This window comes from Schistocerca serialis, chromosome 7 (genome assembly GCF_023864345.2).
Source record: "Schistocerca serialis cubense isolate TAMUIC-IGC-003099 chromosome 7, iqSchSeri2.2, whole genome shotgun sequence".
Classification (NCBI taxonomy): domain Eukaryota; kingdom Metazoa; phylum Arthropoda; class Insecta; order Orthoptera; family Acrididae; genus Schistocerca; species Schistocerca serialis.
In genome coordinates, this window is record NC_064644.1 from 355,530,355 (window position 1) to 355,546,398 (window position 16,044).

The following is a 16,044-nucleotide window of genomic DNA, read 5'->3' on the forward strand; positions in this document are numbered from 1 at the left end:
TCCAAGTACCACAAGCTACGGACGAGTGGCGGGACAGATGCATTATTGCATTCAAGGACGGTGGGGAAGAAGGAGTAATCAAAATGGGGATCGTCAAGAATGGAGAAATCCTCAGAGATGTGGAAAGCAAAATGGTTAGCCTTACTGAGATTGTCAGGGAAGGGGCGGTTGTCGTGGAGAAGAGGGTAATGTGGAGTGGGATGGCCACCAGTAAGGTGGTGGAAGGCAGACCAGTACCTGGAGCAGTTGACAGGAGGGGCAGAGTTGACACATGTACATGTCTGGCGCCAGTCCCGGCGTTTCTTTGCTGTCATGAGGCTGTGGATGTGTCATTGTAATTGACGGTGGTGGAGGAGTGTATCCTGGTCACGAATGCAGAGGAAGGAGTGGTAGAGCCTGCAGGATTCATGGAGAGAAGGATGGCTTGGGGAAGAAGGGTTGGGCAGTGAGGGCAGATGAGTTTGGTAGGAATGTGGGCCACCACGGCGTCAGTGATCGTCTTCTGGCGGAAGGAAGAGGGATGGGTTATGTTAGCGAGATGGTGAAAGGTAAGGAGGTGACTTTTGACGTGTGAGGCAATGGATTCCCAGTAAGCATCCCAGTCAGTGCGGTGGTAGTCATGGACAAACTTTGGAGGAGCATCAGGGCAGGAGGGGAGCGATGGGCTGAGGAGATGGTGAGAAGGTTGGGTAGGTGGTTACTACCAATGGGGCTGTGGACGTCCACAGCGAGCGACCAAGAAGTTTGGGGGAAGTCACTTTTGGGACAGGAATGACAAGGTCACTGTGGAAGGTGGCGAGGAACTGATGCCACCGCCGAAGGGTGGCAGGGTCACAGCTGTGGATGTTGAGGTCAGTGGCAATCACATAGGGTGAGAAGGTATGGTCAACATGGGGAAAGGAGCTGCAGGATGGACATAAACAGTGGCACAGGCGATGGGGGGTGGGGGTGGGGGAACGCCGAGGAGAAGGTGTTTGTTTGGGTCACTGAGCAGGGGTTGTGGCTAGACAGGGATATGCTTGAGGTGGCCAGCAGCGACCCCACCTCCTGCGAGAAGATGGGGGTTGTTGGTGTGGTGAAGGAGATAGGGAGAGTTGCGGACAACATGTTTAGGCTGGTGGAAGGTTTCGTTAAGGATGAAGGAGTTGACCTGGTGCTGGGACAGGGTAGGAAGGGGTGGATATTCTGGAAGACGATGCTCAGGAACCAGATGATGTCTTCAGCTGTAGGGGGATGGCGGAGGGAATTGTTGGGGTGGATGGGTTGGTCGATGGGGCACACGAGAACTGTGAGCTCTTGGTTGATGGGAGGGGGTTTAGCTTTGCATTTTGAGGAGTAGGTGGAGTGGGGCTCATTGCAAGTGTTGCAGGAAGAAGGGGGGGGGGCGAGTTTAGGACACAGTTTAAGGAAGTGGGAGGCTTTACAGTGGGGACAGGTGGTGGGGGGGGGTATTGTATGTGGGGTGGCGACGGTTGAAAATCAGGGCTCCCTGAGTGAGGAGGTGATCTATGGAGGAGGCGGTCCCAGTAAATACATGCATGTGGTAGGTAGCGCCGGAGTTGTTGTAGATATGGAGGGGCCGAGCGGATTTCCAGGGTGGGGTGGCATTCAGTTCCACCAACAGCTCCACCTTCGTGACCACAGGGCTCTGTTTTGATATCACAGCGGTGAGGGTCAGCAAACTACGAGGGGCTGGGGCTGACGAGGAGAGGAGGAGGCATGGAAAGGGGTGAGGGACGCATGTGAGCCAAAGGTAATGTGGGGAAGTTTCTGTAGGAGATCAGTGTGGAAAGATGGAGATAAGATTTGATGAGGACAGAGTTTGTGCAGGGAACCTGTGCAACTCTTGCACTGGCCCTTATAGCGGCCGGCGGCGGAAGACACGCGGTACTATTTTCAGGTCAAGTGTGTGGCAGACGCGAATAGGTCCGTTGGAAGTGGCGGCGTCTGCTAGCGGTGGTAACGCCGCCTGGTGTCCAACAGTTACCGCGACAGAGCGATTTCATGACGCTGAGGCGTGCAGGGGCCATTAGGCTTCACGTCCGCCCAAGGTTCCCGAAGGGTTGCCAATGGCTTTTGCGAAGATCTCCGGTAGAGCAGACACATCCTGATGTTAAAAACTGCAGAAGGACACCCAGGCTTAATCACAGAAAGCACGACCAAATGGAGGAAGGTTGCAGGAGTTGTGTGGAGGTGAAATTGTTTGCACAGGGAAGACTAGTGTGGGGAGCTGCATCAAACCACTCTTCAGACTGAAATAATAAAATAAATAGTTCCACATAATTTCGGGCCAACTGCCGGATGTTTGCAACTTCCTGCCACAATATTACGGTTCAGAGTCTTCTGGCCATCTTCAGGTGACAAAATAAATAATGTAAAAAACGTAATTTAGTTGTGAACTAAACTAACCTGAATAGAAAATTGCTTTTGTACTGTTGTAACTCGACGCCGATTAACCGTTACCCTATTACCGGCCTGATGTTTTACTGAAGAGCAGTTCTTACACTACTTCTTCCTAACCGTCGGCTGATTATAAGTTTCTACTTTAAAAACCGAGACACGAAATTTTTATTTTCTCAGTTGGTATTTCGTAACCTTTAGTACCAGCGATGCTAAATTTATTGCTGAAGAGAAAAATTACTGTGACTGGACAACGAGTCTTTACAGTGCACGGAACACTACTCAGATTTAGTGCACATTACAGCCCCTTCTCAAAACCTTGCACTGTGATGCAACAGAGGGGATAGCAGCTACCATCGTTCGTGTGACGCTGTTTTATGCTCCTCGGTATGCGACGGACGCTCAGTGCCCACAACTCCATTAGTGGGCAAAACGGATTGTATCGTGTGACAATGTCTACAGCACGCTAATGTTTCCCTCGGTTGAGGGCATTTAGGTAAGCCCAGCGACAGATATGTCTACTTTTGTAGGTGACAGGTGAGCGAAAATGCCCCCTTGGCTTCAGAGTGGTAACCTGCTGCACAGTGGTCACTGATTCAATGCCCCCTGCCAGCAGGTTGTCCAGTATTTATACAATGCAAGGTCGAACGTGTTTCAAGGTAGACACCATGGGTCTCGTGTAGTCCCCTTGCCACAATCCTACCAAAGTGTCCTTTATTTTGGTAAAAAAAATTCATCACCGACCGAGTAGGCATGCCAGTACACCGAGGCAACTGTGATAGCCAGATGCGCTAGCTGATTGCTGGCTCTGAGCACTATGGGACTTAACATCTATGTTCATCAGTCCCCTAGAACTTAGAACTACTTAAACCTAACTAACCTAATGACATCACACAACACCCAGTCATCAAGAGGCAGAGAAAATCCCTGACCCCTCCGGGAATCGAACCCGGGCGCGGGAAGCGAGAACGCTACCGCACGACCACGAGCTGCGGACGGCTGATTGCTGTAAGCATCGTGATTATGCTACGAGTGCTTACACTGGTCGTTTTTGCAACTACATTCCTCTCCTGTTTTAAGTATATAGTCCTCTGAAATCCATTCTGTGATCGAACCTCTATTTTACTTTCCACATCGAAATTCAGGATATCATCATGACAGATCAACAGATAAAAGAATGAAATATCTAAGAATTAGAACAGTGTTTAAGAAACATGAACGTGTATGGACGCATAACTTTATATTTTAGGAGCTCCTGCAAGCGGGACTCATTCGCATACAGGTTGAATATTATTTAAACCGACAAAATGTGGGTGGTTCCACTGGGCACCAAAACAAAAACTTTTATCTCATAGGGACCGATGGCCTCATCAGTTTGGTCCCATAGAAGCTTACCACAATTTTCCAATTTTATCTCACGTCAGAGTTACTTGTGAGCATTTTTTAGTCCGTTAAAGGGCATAATAGCTCTCAGCAATCATGCTATTGCGGATGACATGGGGACGAATCAGGCACATGTAATAAACTCATTCTTGAGCAACCGTTATTCCATTTCACTTACAGCGTGTGTACAATATGTAGAGGAGTATCTACTCATAGCGCAGTTTCCGCAGTGGTAGCTGGAACAATGTCAAATGCTTTCCGTCCGCTGTGCTGTTTGCAGACGAAGCACTATTCAGGTGTGATGGGTTCTTCAACATCCACAATTCGCATGTTTTCAGTGTGGTTAATCCCCATGCCATATTTACTCGCGCTCATCAATACTGTTCTACATGAATGTAAAATTGGAAACTTGTGATAAGGTCTTATGTGACCAAACTGCTGAGGTCATCGGTCCCTAAGCCTCCACACTACTTAATCTAACTTAAACTACCTTAAGCTGTGGACAACATACACACCCATGCCCGAGGGGAGGACTCGAACCTCCGACAGGGGGGGGGGGGGGGGTTTACATGAATGTGTGGGCAGATGTGTTGGTGACTGCCTAGACCGTTATATGACAGGTATTATTACAGTTCCTCGGCAGAGCATTGCCAGAGTTGCTGGATGACGCTACAAGACAGCGCACGCGTTTCCAATATGTTCCAATATGACGAGGCGCCGGCACATTCAGTCCTCCTGTGGGCCTAGTCTTAAACCGACAATTTCCAGAAATTGCTGGATTGACAGTGGTGGTACCATGACGTAATCTATTCCCTGATTTGACATCTCTGGACGAGAGATGTCCAACGTTGTTCACAAAACCCCTGTTGAATCAGAAGAGGATCTGGTTGCCCAGGTAGTAGCAACAGCTGTAAGAATTAAGGACACAACATTACCCTATGCTTACAAATCAATGGAGGCCTTTTGCAGTCACTACTGTAAATGAAGTAATTATGTTGTGTTAACGTTGTTGTGTCTTGGTAGAAAAAGTGTTTTCATTGTCCCATCCAACCTCCTGGATTTGTCGATTTAAATAATTTTCACCCTGTAGAGTCATGGGTTGGGTAAGTGTCGTCACTGCAAGAACGGTCATAAAACACTAGTGATTTTCATTGCAGGGCAAGTCGGCATAGCACTCAACTGCGAATGGCAACAGGCCAAGACCAATTCTACAGAAGACGTGGAGGCAGCCGAGCGAACGTTGCAGTTTAAAGTGAGTACTATTTACTGAGCACCCAATTTTCATCTTAGAGCAAAAATTTTTCCTGGCGGCGGTATCTAGCCGATGCTTTCCTGTTCACACAATATTGCGGTCGCTGTCAGTTTACTGTCGGAGAGTCAAAACTGTTATACCTTATCTTGAGAACAGATATTTCTTGAAGTATTATACAGGATGATTAACAAAAGAATTTAGAAGCTGTATCAATTTATTCAATGTTAATGGATAGTCAGTCTGAAGTTCTAACGCAAGGTGCATCGGGGCGTAGAGCCATAGCTTGTAGTAACCGTACAACTCTGGTGTTCGTGGAGTGAGCACTGAACACTGCAGGATATACAAGGTGATCCGTAACTATTAATACAGAAGGTAGAGAACATCAAAATAAATATAATTCGATATGGAACATTTGGTTTCTGAAGTCAGGTTGTAATTTTAGGGAACATTTTGTCAAAAGTGTTGACGCAAGCTATTTTGTCGGTTTCACTGACTGGGAATGTATACTGATATTCAGACTGCTCTTTGTAAGAATCGTTGGCTCTGAGGCCTGCTTGGAAACACACCTGTTCATTCGTAAGTAACACCACCTTGTAACAACGATGGTGATTTATTGATTGCACCATACATGCTTCCGTTCCGCCTCAGGAGATACTGCATCATCAAGGAGCATATGCTGCCAGAATTTCTGGAGGATGCACCTCTGAATGTTATACAAAGATTCCACCAGTACAATGGGACAATGGGACACCAGCCCATTTCACCATTGATTAGAAGAATCATCTGACAGCCACGTTTGGGACTCGGTGAATCGGCCGAACTGGTTCAGTAGCCTGGCCACCCAGGTCACCTGACCTTCTGTGTCTGGATTTCTTCCCCTGGGGGAATATGGAGCAGTTGGTGCCTGGAACTGTTGCGGAAAAAGAAGAAGACATCGCCGTTAGAATTCGCTTCACTGCTGGCACCACTGCGGAGGTGAAGAAATCTTCGAACGGACAGGACAGTCAATAGTTCGACGATATACTGCGTGCATACAGGCCAATGGTCGCGCATTCGAGCAGTTACTGCGAATGCCACTGCTGCAATTAGCATGCTAACCAACCTTCGTGTACATTGTACCTAGCAACAGAAACAGATGTCAGGACCCAAATGTATTATAACTAAATATATTTGTTTGATGTCCTCTACCTCCTCTATTAATTTGAACGAATAGTTTCGGAACACCCTCTATAAGTTCTGCCAATTTTCTTGCGGTCCTGAGACGTCAGGGAGATGCGTCTTTTCAGCATGACAATGCTCATACATACACATATCGTGTAACAGAAAGAACGTTTTGAAAAGTTATTCGACAACGAGCAGTCACCCAGATACAGACCGTTATCAATACCCTGTATTTGTGCTCTTTGCTTTCCAAAGAGAGCTACAAAATTAAGTGGATTACCGTTTTCTGTTTCGTTACAACGCTAGAGGAAAGGACCTACTGGGAAAAATAGTGGCTGGTGACAGGATATGGAGACAAAACATCAGTGTTCAATGGTGTGAGGTAATACAACCTAGAGGGAAAAACAACTTCTGTCGGCCAGAAGAAAAGCTACGGTTACTATTTTTGGGACATTAAGGGAGTCTTGTTTATTGATTTTTTAGAATACGCAAGGTTAACGAACTCTGAGGTCTACTCTGTAACAGTCAGAAAACTGAGAAGCGCCAATCAAAAAAAAGCGAAGCGACCTCTTCATTGCCTGTGTCATATTTATGCACTTCCACACTCTGCACGGCGGACAGAAGGATTTTTGAACCGTTTCATATGTGATATTTTTTAACATCTGCCCTACAGTCCACAGTTGACTCCAAGTGATTTCCACCTCTTCGGGAACTTGAAAAAGAGGCTTGGCACCCAGTTCTTCGACTCCAATAAGAAACTTCAAAATACTGTCCCAGGCTGGCTGCAATTCACGCGGCAGAATTTTATGTTGAATGAATTTCACATCGAGATAGAGACATGATAAATGCTTAACTATGAATGGTGATTATGTACAAAAGTAATGCAAAGGTATCGTTTAAATATTCTTGCAACAAATTTTCCTGAGATATTCCAGTATTTCATTTACAGCCCAACGGAGGTTATTTTGTGGTTAGCCATCATATGTAATTCACGGAATGTGAGGAATATTTCGCAAAGGGGATGTTGTACAACATTCAATGATTTATATATTACACTCTCTTACGAAGATTTTGAGCATAATTCTTCGGATTTTTTTGTTTTCACAGATTGGTCTGTGGCTGCACGCCATTTACTCCGAGGAAGGAGATTACCCGAGGGTGGTCCGAGAGAGAGTCGACAGGAACAGCAAACTAGAAGGAAGAAAACGGTCGCGTCTGCCGCGTTTCACCCCGGAAGAAATTCGTTACTTCAGACGTACGTCTTTTATTACAGCATTTAAGTACCTCTAAAAGCGAACACATTCATTGTTTACCCCTTTTTTCCGTTTTTATTTTCAGTCGGTTTCGAAACCTCTTTCGGCTTCAACTTGAGGTACGTGGGCACAGTTGTCGAAGTGAAATACTCCCGCCAGTTTGCGCTGCTGCTGTATCACAGCATGTGCTAATTTATAGTCCACTTGCCGGTGAATTTTATTTCGACAACTGCGCCTAGCTGCTAGCAGTTCAGGTCATAAAAAGCTTCGAAATCAATTGCAAATGAAACAAACACAGCTGAGCTGAAAATTAATATAAAAATAAATTCTTAGCTAAAAAAATAATCTACAGCTGAGATACTCGTTATCCAGCGTCACCAGATTTATCGTAGTCTTGAAGAAAACGATGTATTTAATAAGGTGGTTAATTATTATGAAAAACACAGAAGGGAAAGATACAAATAAAATGTCTTTCCTCACCTTCGTAATAAATGTTACTCGAAATTCTCTTCGAAGGCCCGTTGTTGAATCAACTGAACAAAAATACACCTTGAGATTGTTTACATTTCCTTGAGAGAACAAAAAGGATTCAGCAGTTGCCAAAATAAGAGAGCATGATGCGTATTCGACAAGAATTACATGGTTCTTAAGCATTTTTAGTCCAATGCAACTCTGATCGAACACAAAAGATGCGCAGCAGCAAAAGTTACAAACGTGACTCTAAGCACTCGCAATTCAAAATTTGACCTTCAAGTAAAAATTCTAAGTGGGTCTTTCTATTTTTGGAAAGGCTGATCGAGACTGATTTACGTCTCTCTAGGTCAGTCAAATCAAAGGTCGGGGGAAGGTGAAGGCACAACACCGCAAATAGGACTGCTACAACGCAACAAACAGTAGGGCCCGGAGGTTCTCTAGTGGGTAGGCGAGGGTAAGTCCAATCACATTTGGCTTAGTAATAGTTGATTCATTTATTTGATTCGATGCGCATCTGGAGATCCGGTTCCCACATCTAGGAGGCGTGGAGAGGGCGTCGAATTCACTTTCTTAGGCGGCTATGCACTGTGATGTAGTCAGCTGCGGCTGCCAAGCTCAGTATGGTTCAGAAGCAGAGCGACTTTGAGTGATAGATATTCTCGGCCAGCGGCAGAGCTGCATCAAGTTCTGGACCTGTGGTCAGTCACTAATGTGCTGCTGACGAGGTGCGGTAGGAGACTGCCCCAGTCATGGCGGCCTTGGAGTTTGACTGGCAGCTCCTGCTCACGGTGAACACCCACTTGATCGGCGGCTGAGAAAGTCTCAGTCCGAACCTTGGCACATTGATGCTGAGGCTGAACACCTCAAGGCAGGCGGTCCCATAGGATGGCGACATTGATGGCTGTTCCCGCGGAGGCCTGATGAGAGACAATACCTTCTTAGCTTCACAGTGACACCCCACTTCCCCCTCTGTGAGCAATTCGACATCTCTTGCCAGTTGGATGTTCAATATCAGGGTCAATCCTCTTTGTAAGCAGGCGCTCCAAGTGGCATGGTCCCCTTGCTGCTACACTACCAAAGTACCCAGGACTTCGGTAACACCATTAATCATCGAGCGAGTAGTCATGCCGGGGTAATGACGCAGGTGTGATGGTGAAATGCTGTGCTAGTTGGTTACTGTAAGCAGCGTCATTATAGTGACGGGTGCTTGCTCCATCCTGTAGCACTGCATTCCTCACCTCTCTTAAATTTACAGTCCTCCAAATTCCATTCTGTGACTGAACCGCTACTTTACTTTTCATATTTTCATCGGGCTTGTAGTTTCCTTTTTACGTTGGTTGCACTGTTAAACTTGAACGGAGACATACTTGGAGTTTCAATGAAATTTTCACTCTGCAGAGGAGTGTGCGCTGATATGAAACTTCCTGGCAAATTAAAACTGTGAGCCGGACCAAGACTCGAACTCGGGACCTTTGCATTTTGCGGGCAAGTGATCTCCCAACTGAGCTACCAAAGCACGACTCCCGCTCCGAAGGCAAAGGTCCCGAGTTCGAGTTTTATACTTGGAACTTTTCAGTTGCTGTGCCTCTTCTTTGTGACTGCTAACATTGTCAGTATAGGCCTGCTGATGAAAGGATGTTAAGGGCGTAATTCGTGACTCTGTTGTGGTAGTAACAAACAGCTGCTATCGAGGCTAGCAGTGTAGCTGATATAAAGGTGCAATTCGGAAAGTAACTTCTAATACGTCGCGGAATGGGAACGACATTGAAAATCAAAAAATGGTTCAAATGGCTCTGAGCACTGTGGGACTCAACTTCTGAGGTCCCCTAGAACTTAGAACTAGTTAAACCTAACTAACCTAAGGACATCACAAACATCCATGCCCGAGGCAGGATTCGAACCGGCGACCGCAGCGGCCTCGCGGTTCCAGACTGCAGCGCCTAGAACCGTATTGAAAATCCAATCAAGCTTTGCACAATATGTTGGACAGAGTCTATAGTATGTCTGTCGATCGCGTCATGTCGCTCTTTTCAGTTCTGAGCACACAGTGAACACATAAAGGTTCCTAGAACTATAGTGAGGCCCGCCAAGTACGGGTGCCTGTTGAGAGGTTTCACCTGATTTCATACAGCCCAACGTAATGTACGTATCACGTATTTCCCTGTTCATGACAATTCTCCGCCGCACGCTGCAGGACAAGAGAACGCCCTAGCAGCGTTTTCGATGGGAAGTGTTTGATAGCCACCATACAACTAGGCTCCCTCTGATGTTCATCTTTGTCACATGAACCGCTGGCTATGAAGACAACAATTTGTCACCGACAACGAAAATTAGACCAGCGTAGAGGAGTGGCGGAGAGCACAGGCGGCTGCCTTCTATGACAAGGGTATTTTTAAAGTTGGTACAACGCTTCGACAGATGTCTAAGTCGGAGCGGCAGCTATGTAGAGAAATAGCTGCAGGTGTAGCAAACTGTTACAAATGAAACACTTTAGATTTTCAGTGTGGTTTCCATTTCGTGACCAATCGGACCTTCCTTTACAGATAGCCCAGGTATAAGTTCCTAACATAATGAGTCAGTGTTGATGCTCTCTGCGGGGTTGCCCTACGTATGTAAATAGCTGTTCCGTTGTAATTCGGTTATTCTGATTTGCTATCATTTGGACCATGGATGCAAGACGTCTTGAGTCCAAGATGGAGTTTAGGTAGGTTGGGTTTTCAATGAGTAGACGCAGTAATGAAAAGTAGTTGTTCAGTATTGTAGCCGTGGTCGAAATTTACGTTCGCTATCTTCGCACAACCACGATGGCTTACCCCGCAACCTAAGAGCAAACAGAAGAGCATGTGCAGCTGCAGGTGGAATGTGTTCATTTTACTGGGCCTTACCTTCCCCCCTTACCACTTCCTTCCTCACGTTACAGTGAACTGCCAGCAACTGCGACAGAGCTTCTGGGGAGCACTTAAATGGACAAACTACCTCCATGTGCACCGCAATGGTATGTGCTGAAACGATTTTGCCTTGACTGTGGACATCATCGCGATCATCTGATAGGGACCTTAGTACCACATAACGCATTTCCCTGTATTACCCATAAGAATGTAAACGTTAGTTGACATAATTCAGTATCTGATAAGGGACTTAGACAGTCCGGTTTTCCCTTCTGTGCGGCTTCTTGCCGCTCGAGGCCCTCAGTTCTTGCCTTCTGTCTCTGGCGCCAGGTACACTATGTGATCGAAAGTATCAGGACGCCTGGCTGAAAATGACTTACAAATTCGTGGCGCCCTCCATCGATAATACTGGAATTCAGTACAGTGATGGTCCACCATTAGCCTTGATGACATCTTCCACTCTCGCAGGCATACGTTCAGTCAGGTGCTGGAAGGGTTCTTGAGGAATGGCAGCCCATTCTTCACGGAGTGCTGCACTGAAGAGAGGTATAGATGTCGGTAAGTGAGGCCTGGCACGAAGTCGGCGTTCCAAAACATCCCGAAGGTGTTCTACAGGATTCAGGTCAGAACCCTGTGGAGGCCAGTCCATTACAGGGATGTTATTGTCGTGTAACCACTCCGCCACAGGCCGTGCATTATGAACTGCGCTCGACTGTGTTGAAAGATGCAGTCACCATCCCCGAATTGCTCTTCAACAGTGGGAAGCGAAAAGGTGCTTAAAACATCAGTGTAGACCTGTGCTGCGATAGTGCCACGCAAAACAACAAGCGGTGCAAGCCCCCTCCATGAAAAACACGACCACACCATAACACCACCGCCTCCGAATTTTACTGTTGGCACTACACACGCTGGCAGATCACGTTCACCGGGCATTCGTCATACCCACACCCTACCAACGGATCGCCGCATCGTGTACCGTGATTCGTCAGTCCATACAATGTTTTTCCACTGTTCAATTGTCCAATGTTTACGCACTTTACACCAAGCGAGGCGTCCTTTGGCATTTACTGGCGTGATGTGTGGCTTATGAGCAGCCGCTTGATCATGAAATCTAAGTTTTCTCACATCCCTCCTAACTATCGTAGTACTTGCAGTGGATCCTGATGTAGTTTGGAATTCCTTTGTGATGGTCTGGATAGATGTCTGCCTACTACACATTACGACCCTCTTCAACTGTCGGCGGCCTCTGTCAGTCAACAGACGAGGTCGGGCTGTACGTTTTTGTGCTGTACCTGTCACTTCACGTTTCCACTTCACTATCACATCGGAAACAGTGGACCTTTGGATTTTTAGGAATGTGGGAATCTCGAGTAAAGACATATGACACAAGTGACACCAAATCGCCTGATCACGTTCGAAGTCTGGGACTTACGCAAAGCGCTTCATTCTGCTCTCTCACGATGTGTAATATCTACTGATGTCGCTGATATGGAGTACCTGGCAATAGGTGGCAGCACAATGCACCTAATATGAAAAAGTATGTTTTTTGGGGTGTCCGGATGCTTTTGATCACATAGTGTACAGCCTCAACTTTTCGCAAAAGTTCAGAAGGCTGACTCATTTTATAAACTATAAGCATAATTCATCTTCCACCCACAGACAACCTCGAAGAGCGTCAATCCTGTACTCTGATGCACCTTTGAGTTTAATCTGTTACTAGATATAGTAGCTGAGCATCCCAGTCACTAAAGTAATTGTTCACATAGTAACTTAACACTTTACCTACGGTCTTGTGCACTCACTTTGTTCTCGCATTAGCTTGTAGATACAGTGCTCTTGTCTGTCACTTCCGAATCTGCAGGAACTAGTATAGCTGCTTCGTCAGATCGAATATAAAATTAGTATGTCCATCAGTTAGCATGGTTTCCGGCACCATAATCTTCAAGATTCAGTGTTTAACCATTGGTTGCATTATTGCCTCTACTTGTGATTTGGTACGGCAACTATAGATACATAGAAAGAAGAATGGTTAACAATGCATAAATTGTATTAATCCACTGCTGGCGTTTGCACAAAGCACCCAAGAATATCCATACCAATAGCTCAGAACTGTTGGCTAGCCTCTGGTAATTTCTACAATGGTACTGCTGCACTTTTTGTGTACAAGGGAGACTGTTCTCTAAATCGTTCCACATGCCACTTGCGTGTCCACCAACTGCGAGATATCATTCCTTAGTTTGAGGAACTCCATGTCCTGGCAAGATACTCTCATTGGCCTGTGTCAGTATCTTGTGTTAATTTGCTGGTATGACTATATGTCATCGACTCTTGGTTTTTGTATACAGTACCCCGTCCTCAGCATGAAACTATGCTGGTATTGTGGACTGCTGAGAGTCTGAGCCAGCACCCTGCACCTATCGCCATTTGTATACAGTAATAAAAACGTGCTCCATCATGCACACTTTGCGACTGAGGCCATCGGTGTTACTGTGAATATTCTCAGAGCAGTGTATTACTTCAAAATCAAATTCACTACGCTTTATTGGCCACTGGGTCAAGCAGCTAGTCAGATTCTTCAGATTCATAAGCCATTTTATTGTGGAGTGATCCGTTACTACTTTGAAGCGTCTGTTGGAAATATGTTAACACAGTACTTATCGAATAAATAGAAATTTCTGTTCGATCTCTGTACTACTTTGATACTATATTCACTAATGTTGCTGCTCTTTGCCTGCACCAAGCTACTGTCTGATTACCTAACTCTGTTTCAATGCACTCTTTACCGTACCTGATACAGAAGTTTTTCAGTACAGTACCCAGCTGCCTGCACTGTGTTTTAACTAAACGCAACAGGGCCATAGTAGTCCTTTTAGAACTCATTTGAACACCAATAACATATCATTGTCGCTTTCCTCACATCAAGAAGAATATTCACCGGTAGGCAAAACTGTCTGATACTGCACTGCCTTACACTTTGTACATTGACAATACAATTATGAACACAAGTACCCCCTCATTCAAGCCATGCTTACAAAACAAAGCAAACATAATAATCATAAAATGTAGCAAATTCTGTTTACTCTGTGGTAGTGGGTATTTATCACCTTGATTTTGTACTCAAGTGTACGTGAAATGTGAGTAAGACTCCTCAAACCTAAAATTTACTCCATAAAAAATTTGTAAATGAATGTCTTGTATTCCTATTGTGATAGCCAAACAACAAAATGTTGAGGACACTTGTCTGTAAACTACATAGTTTATGAATATATGGTAGAATTCATACAGTGTTAGAGATTAATAACATGAATGTAACTAGAAATTTGTGCAGTTCAATGGTACAAAGCCAACTGCAAGTTGAACTAGATAATGTCTGCACTCCAACATATGAACATATTTCTTACTGTTAAAGTGCTCTGTATTTCACAATCAAACTTCACTGAATTTCTTTTCGTTACTCAGTGGATCCTATTCCTTCAAAATGGTTAAATATTCTACTGAAACTGTCCTCATGAGAATTATAACGTTCATATCGTAGCAAACACTAGCAACCAAAGATGAACTGAGATTCTACCACCTCTAGCTGTAGAGCATCTTTGCAACTGGACGCTGTGTGGGCTATTGCTGACCACCCTGCCATTATGACATTCCTAGTTCAAATTACGAAACTTAAGCTGAAAACTAATACATTCGAACTCCACTCCAGATGACGGTCTAATGAACACTGACCAGCTGGAATAATCCAGAGTAAACTTGAGGATTGATTTAGATGATATAGCTTTGTAAACACTAAAGTTACGTTTTAATAATGAGCACTCACATTATTAATGTATTTGGAGAGGTGAAGTGCACATTTATTGAAAACTTAACTTTCCACAAACAAAATGCTTACTATGCCGTCAAAACGATGAAGCAGTTCCAGCTTGTCTGTAAATGTTTCCCATCAAAACATTGTCCATGCATCATTTCACAGTTCATACACAAGTCTTCCTCTATAATGACAAATGAAACTAGCCTTGACAGTTCTTGTCATTACACTATTCTACTCGTACACACACATCTGCAATAAGAGTCCAAGCAGTTAATAATCTTCTTCAAACTTGTAGTAGCTGCTGACTGCTATTAAAAACCCCTGACCTCTTCTGTTCTTCTCGTTATTCTTCAAAATCTTCTTCTTCATCAAACTAACTCTTCTTCTTACATCTGGCAGTCCTTTTTCTTCCTTTTTGGTCCACCTCCACTGTCTTTGAACAATTTATATGTGTAATGCTTTGACTGCAAGATCACTGGCATGTTCTACCATGACACGATTAGTGTCTCTGACAAGAATGTTCTTTATACTGACATCTTCTTTCTGTTGCAATACTTCCTCATATACGGTTCTCATGGGGTGACAGTCTTAACATTATTTTAAAATACTTTTCTTTAATACGTTAAAGACGGTACCTGTACTAACAAACTTCTGTCATCCTCACTCCCTAGCATCAACTGTCTCTTGCCTAACTCGATTACAAAATACAGAAATCAGTTTTGACTTAAGAGATACATAAGTCAAAAAATTTATATTGCATAAATTTACAAGGAGAGAATCCATTTACAAATAAAGCATCATTTAACAGAATACATTAATAACGTTTTATGTTTGTATGAACAAAAATTGGTTTATAAATATGCAAAGGTTTTACATTGGCTATGAGGACAATTAACAACACACAGACGTCTTTAATGTACAGAGATTCTGTAAGACATAATTCTTCAACACAATGTGATACAGTGAATCAGGCTTAGCATCTCTTTCTCCATGGTACAAGAATTCTTCTCTGCTTTAATCATACAATGTAAATCTTCTCTGCTTTGTTTAGTTACCTGGAAGCATAGGCTGTTGGACACTATGTTCTGCTTACTTCTTGATTTAGTATGCATCCCAAGGCATAACTGCTAGCATCACATGACAACAAGAACTGCTTTTGGTGACCCAAACGCTTCTTTGCTCCAGCAATACTTTACCCACTTCTTCAGCAGCTATGGGAGGTCTCACATTGCTTCTGCAAATTTTTGGCACAAATTCCTTGTTTCAGATAAACCTAAGTAGACTGCAACTCTATTTATGTATCAGGAGTAGGGTTCTGTTTGCAAACTATTCTGGCCAAAAAAGTGGTCTAAATAGAGAACTTCTTTTAAGAAACAATAGCATTTGTAAAAGAATAAAGTCTTCCATCTTCCACTAGACGCGATG

General features: G+C 44.5%; 1 protein-coding gene across 2 annotated transcripts in view; it reads left to right on the forward strand.

Moving 5' to 3' along the window:
• The window catches only part of LOC126412681 (myrosinase 1-like), a 189,013-nt gene that overhangs the window by 88,864 nt on the left and 84,105 nt on the right, over positions 1-16,044 (forward strand). For both annotated transcript variants that reach the window (XM_050082388.1, XM_050082387.1), the window contains exons 7-8: positions 4,941-5,035; positions 7,304-7,451. In XM_050082388.1, coding sequence (XP_049938345.1) covers positions 4,941-5,035; positions 7,304-7,451 — 243 coding nt within the window. The remainder of the gene's footprint in view (positions 1-4,940; positions 5,036-7,303; positions 7,452-16,044) is intronic.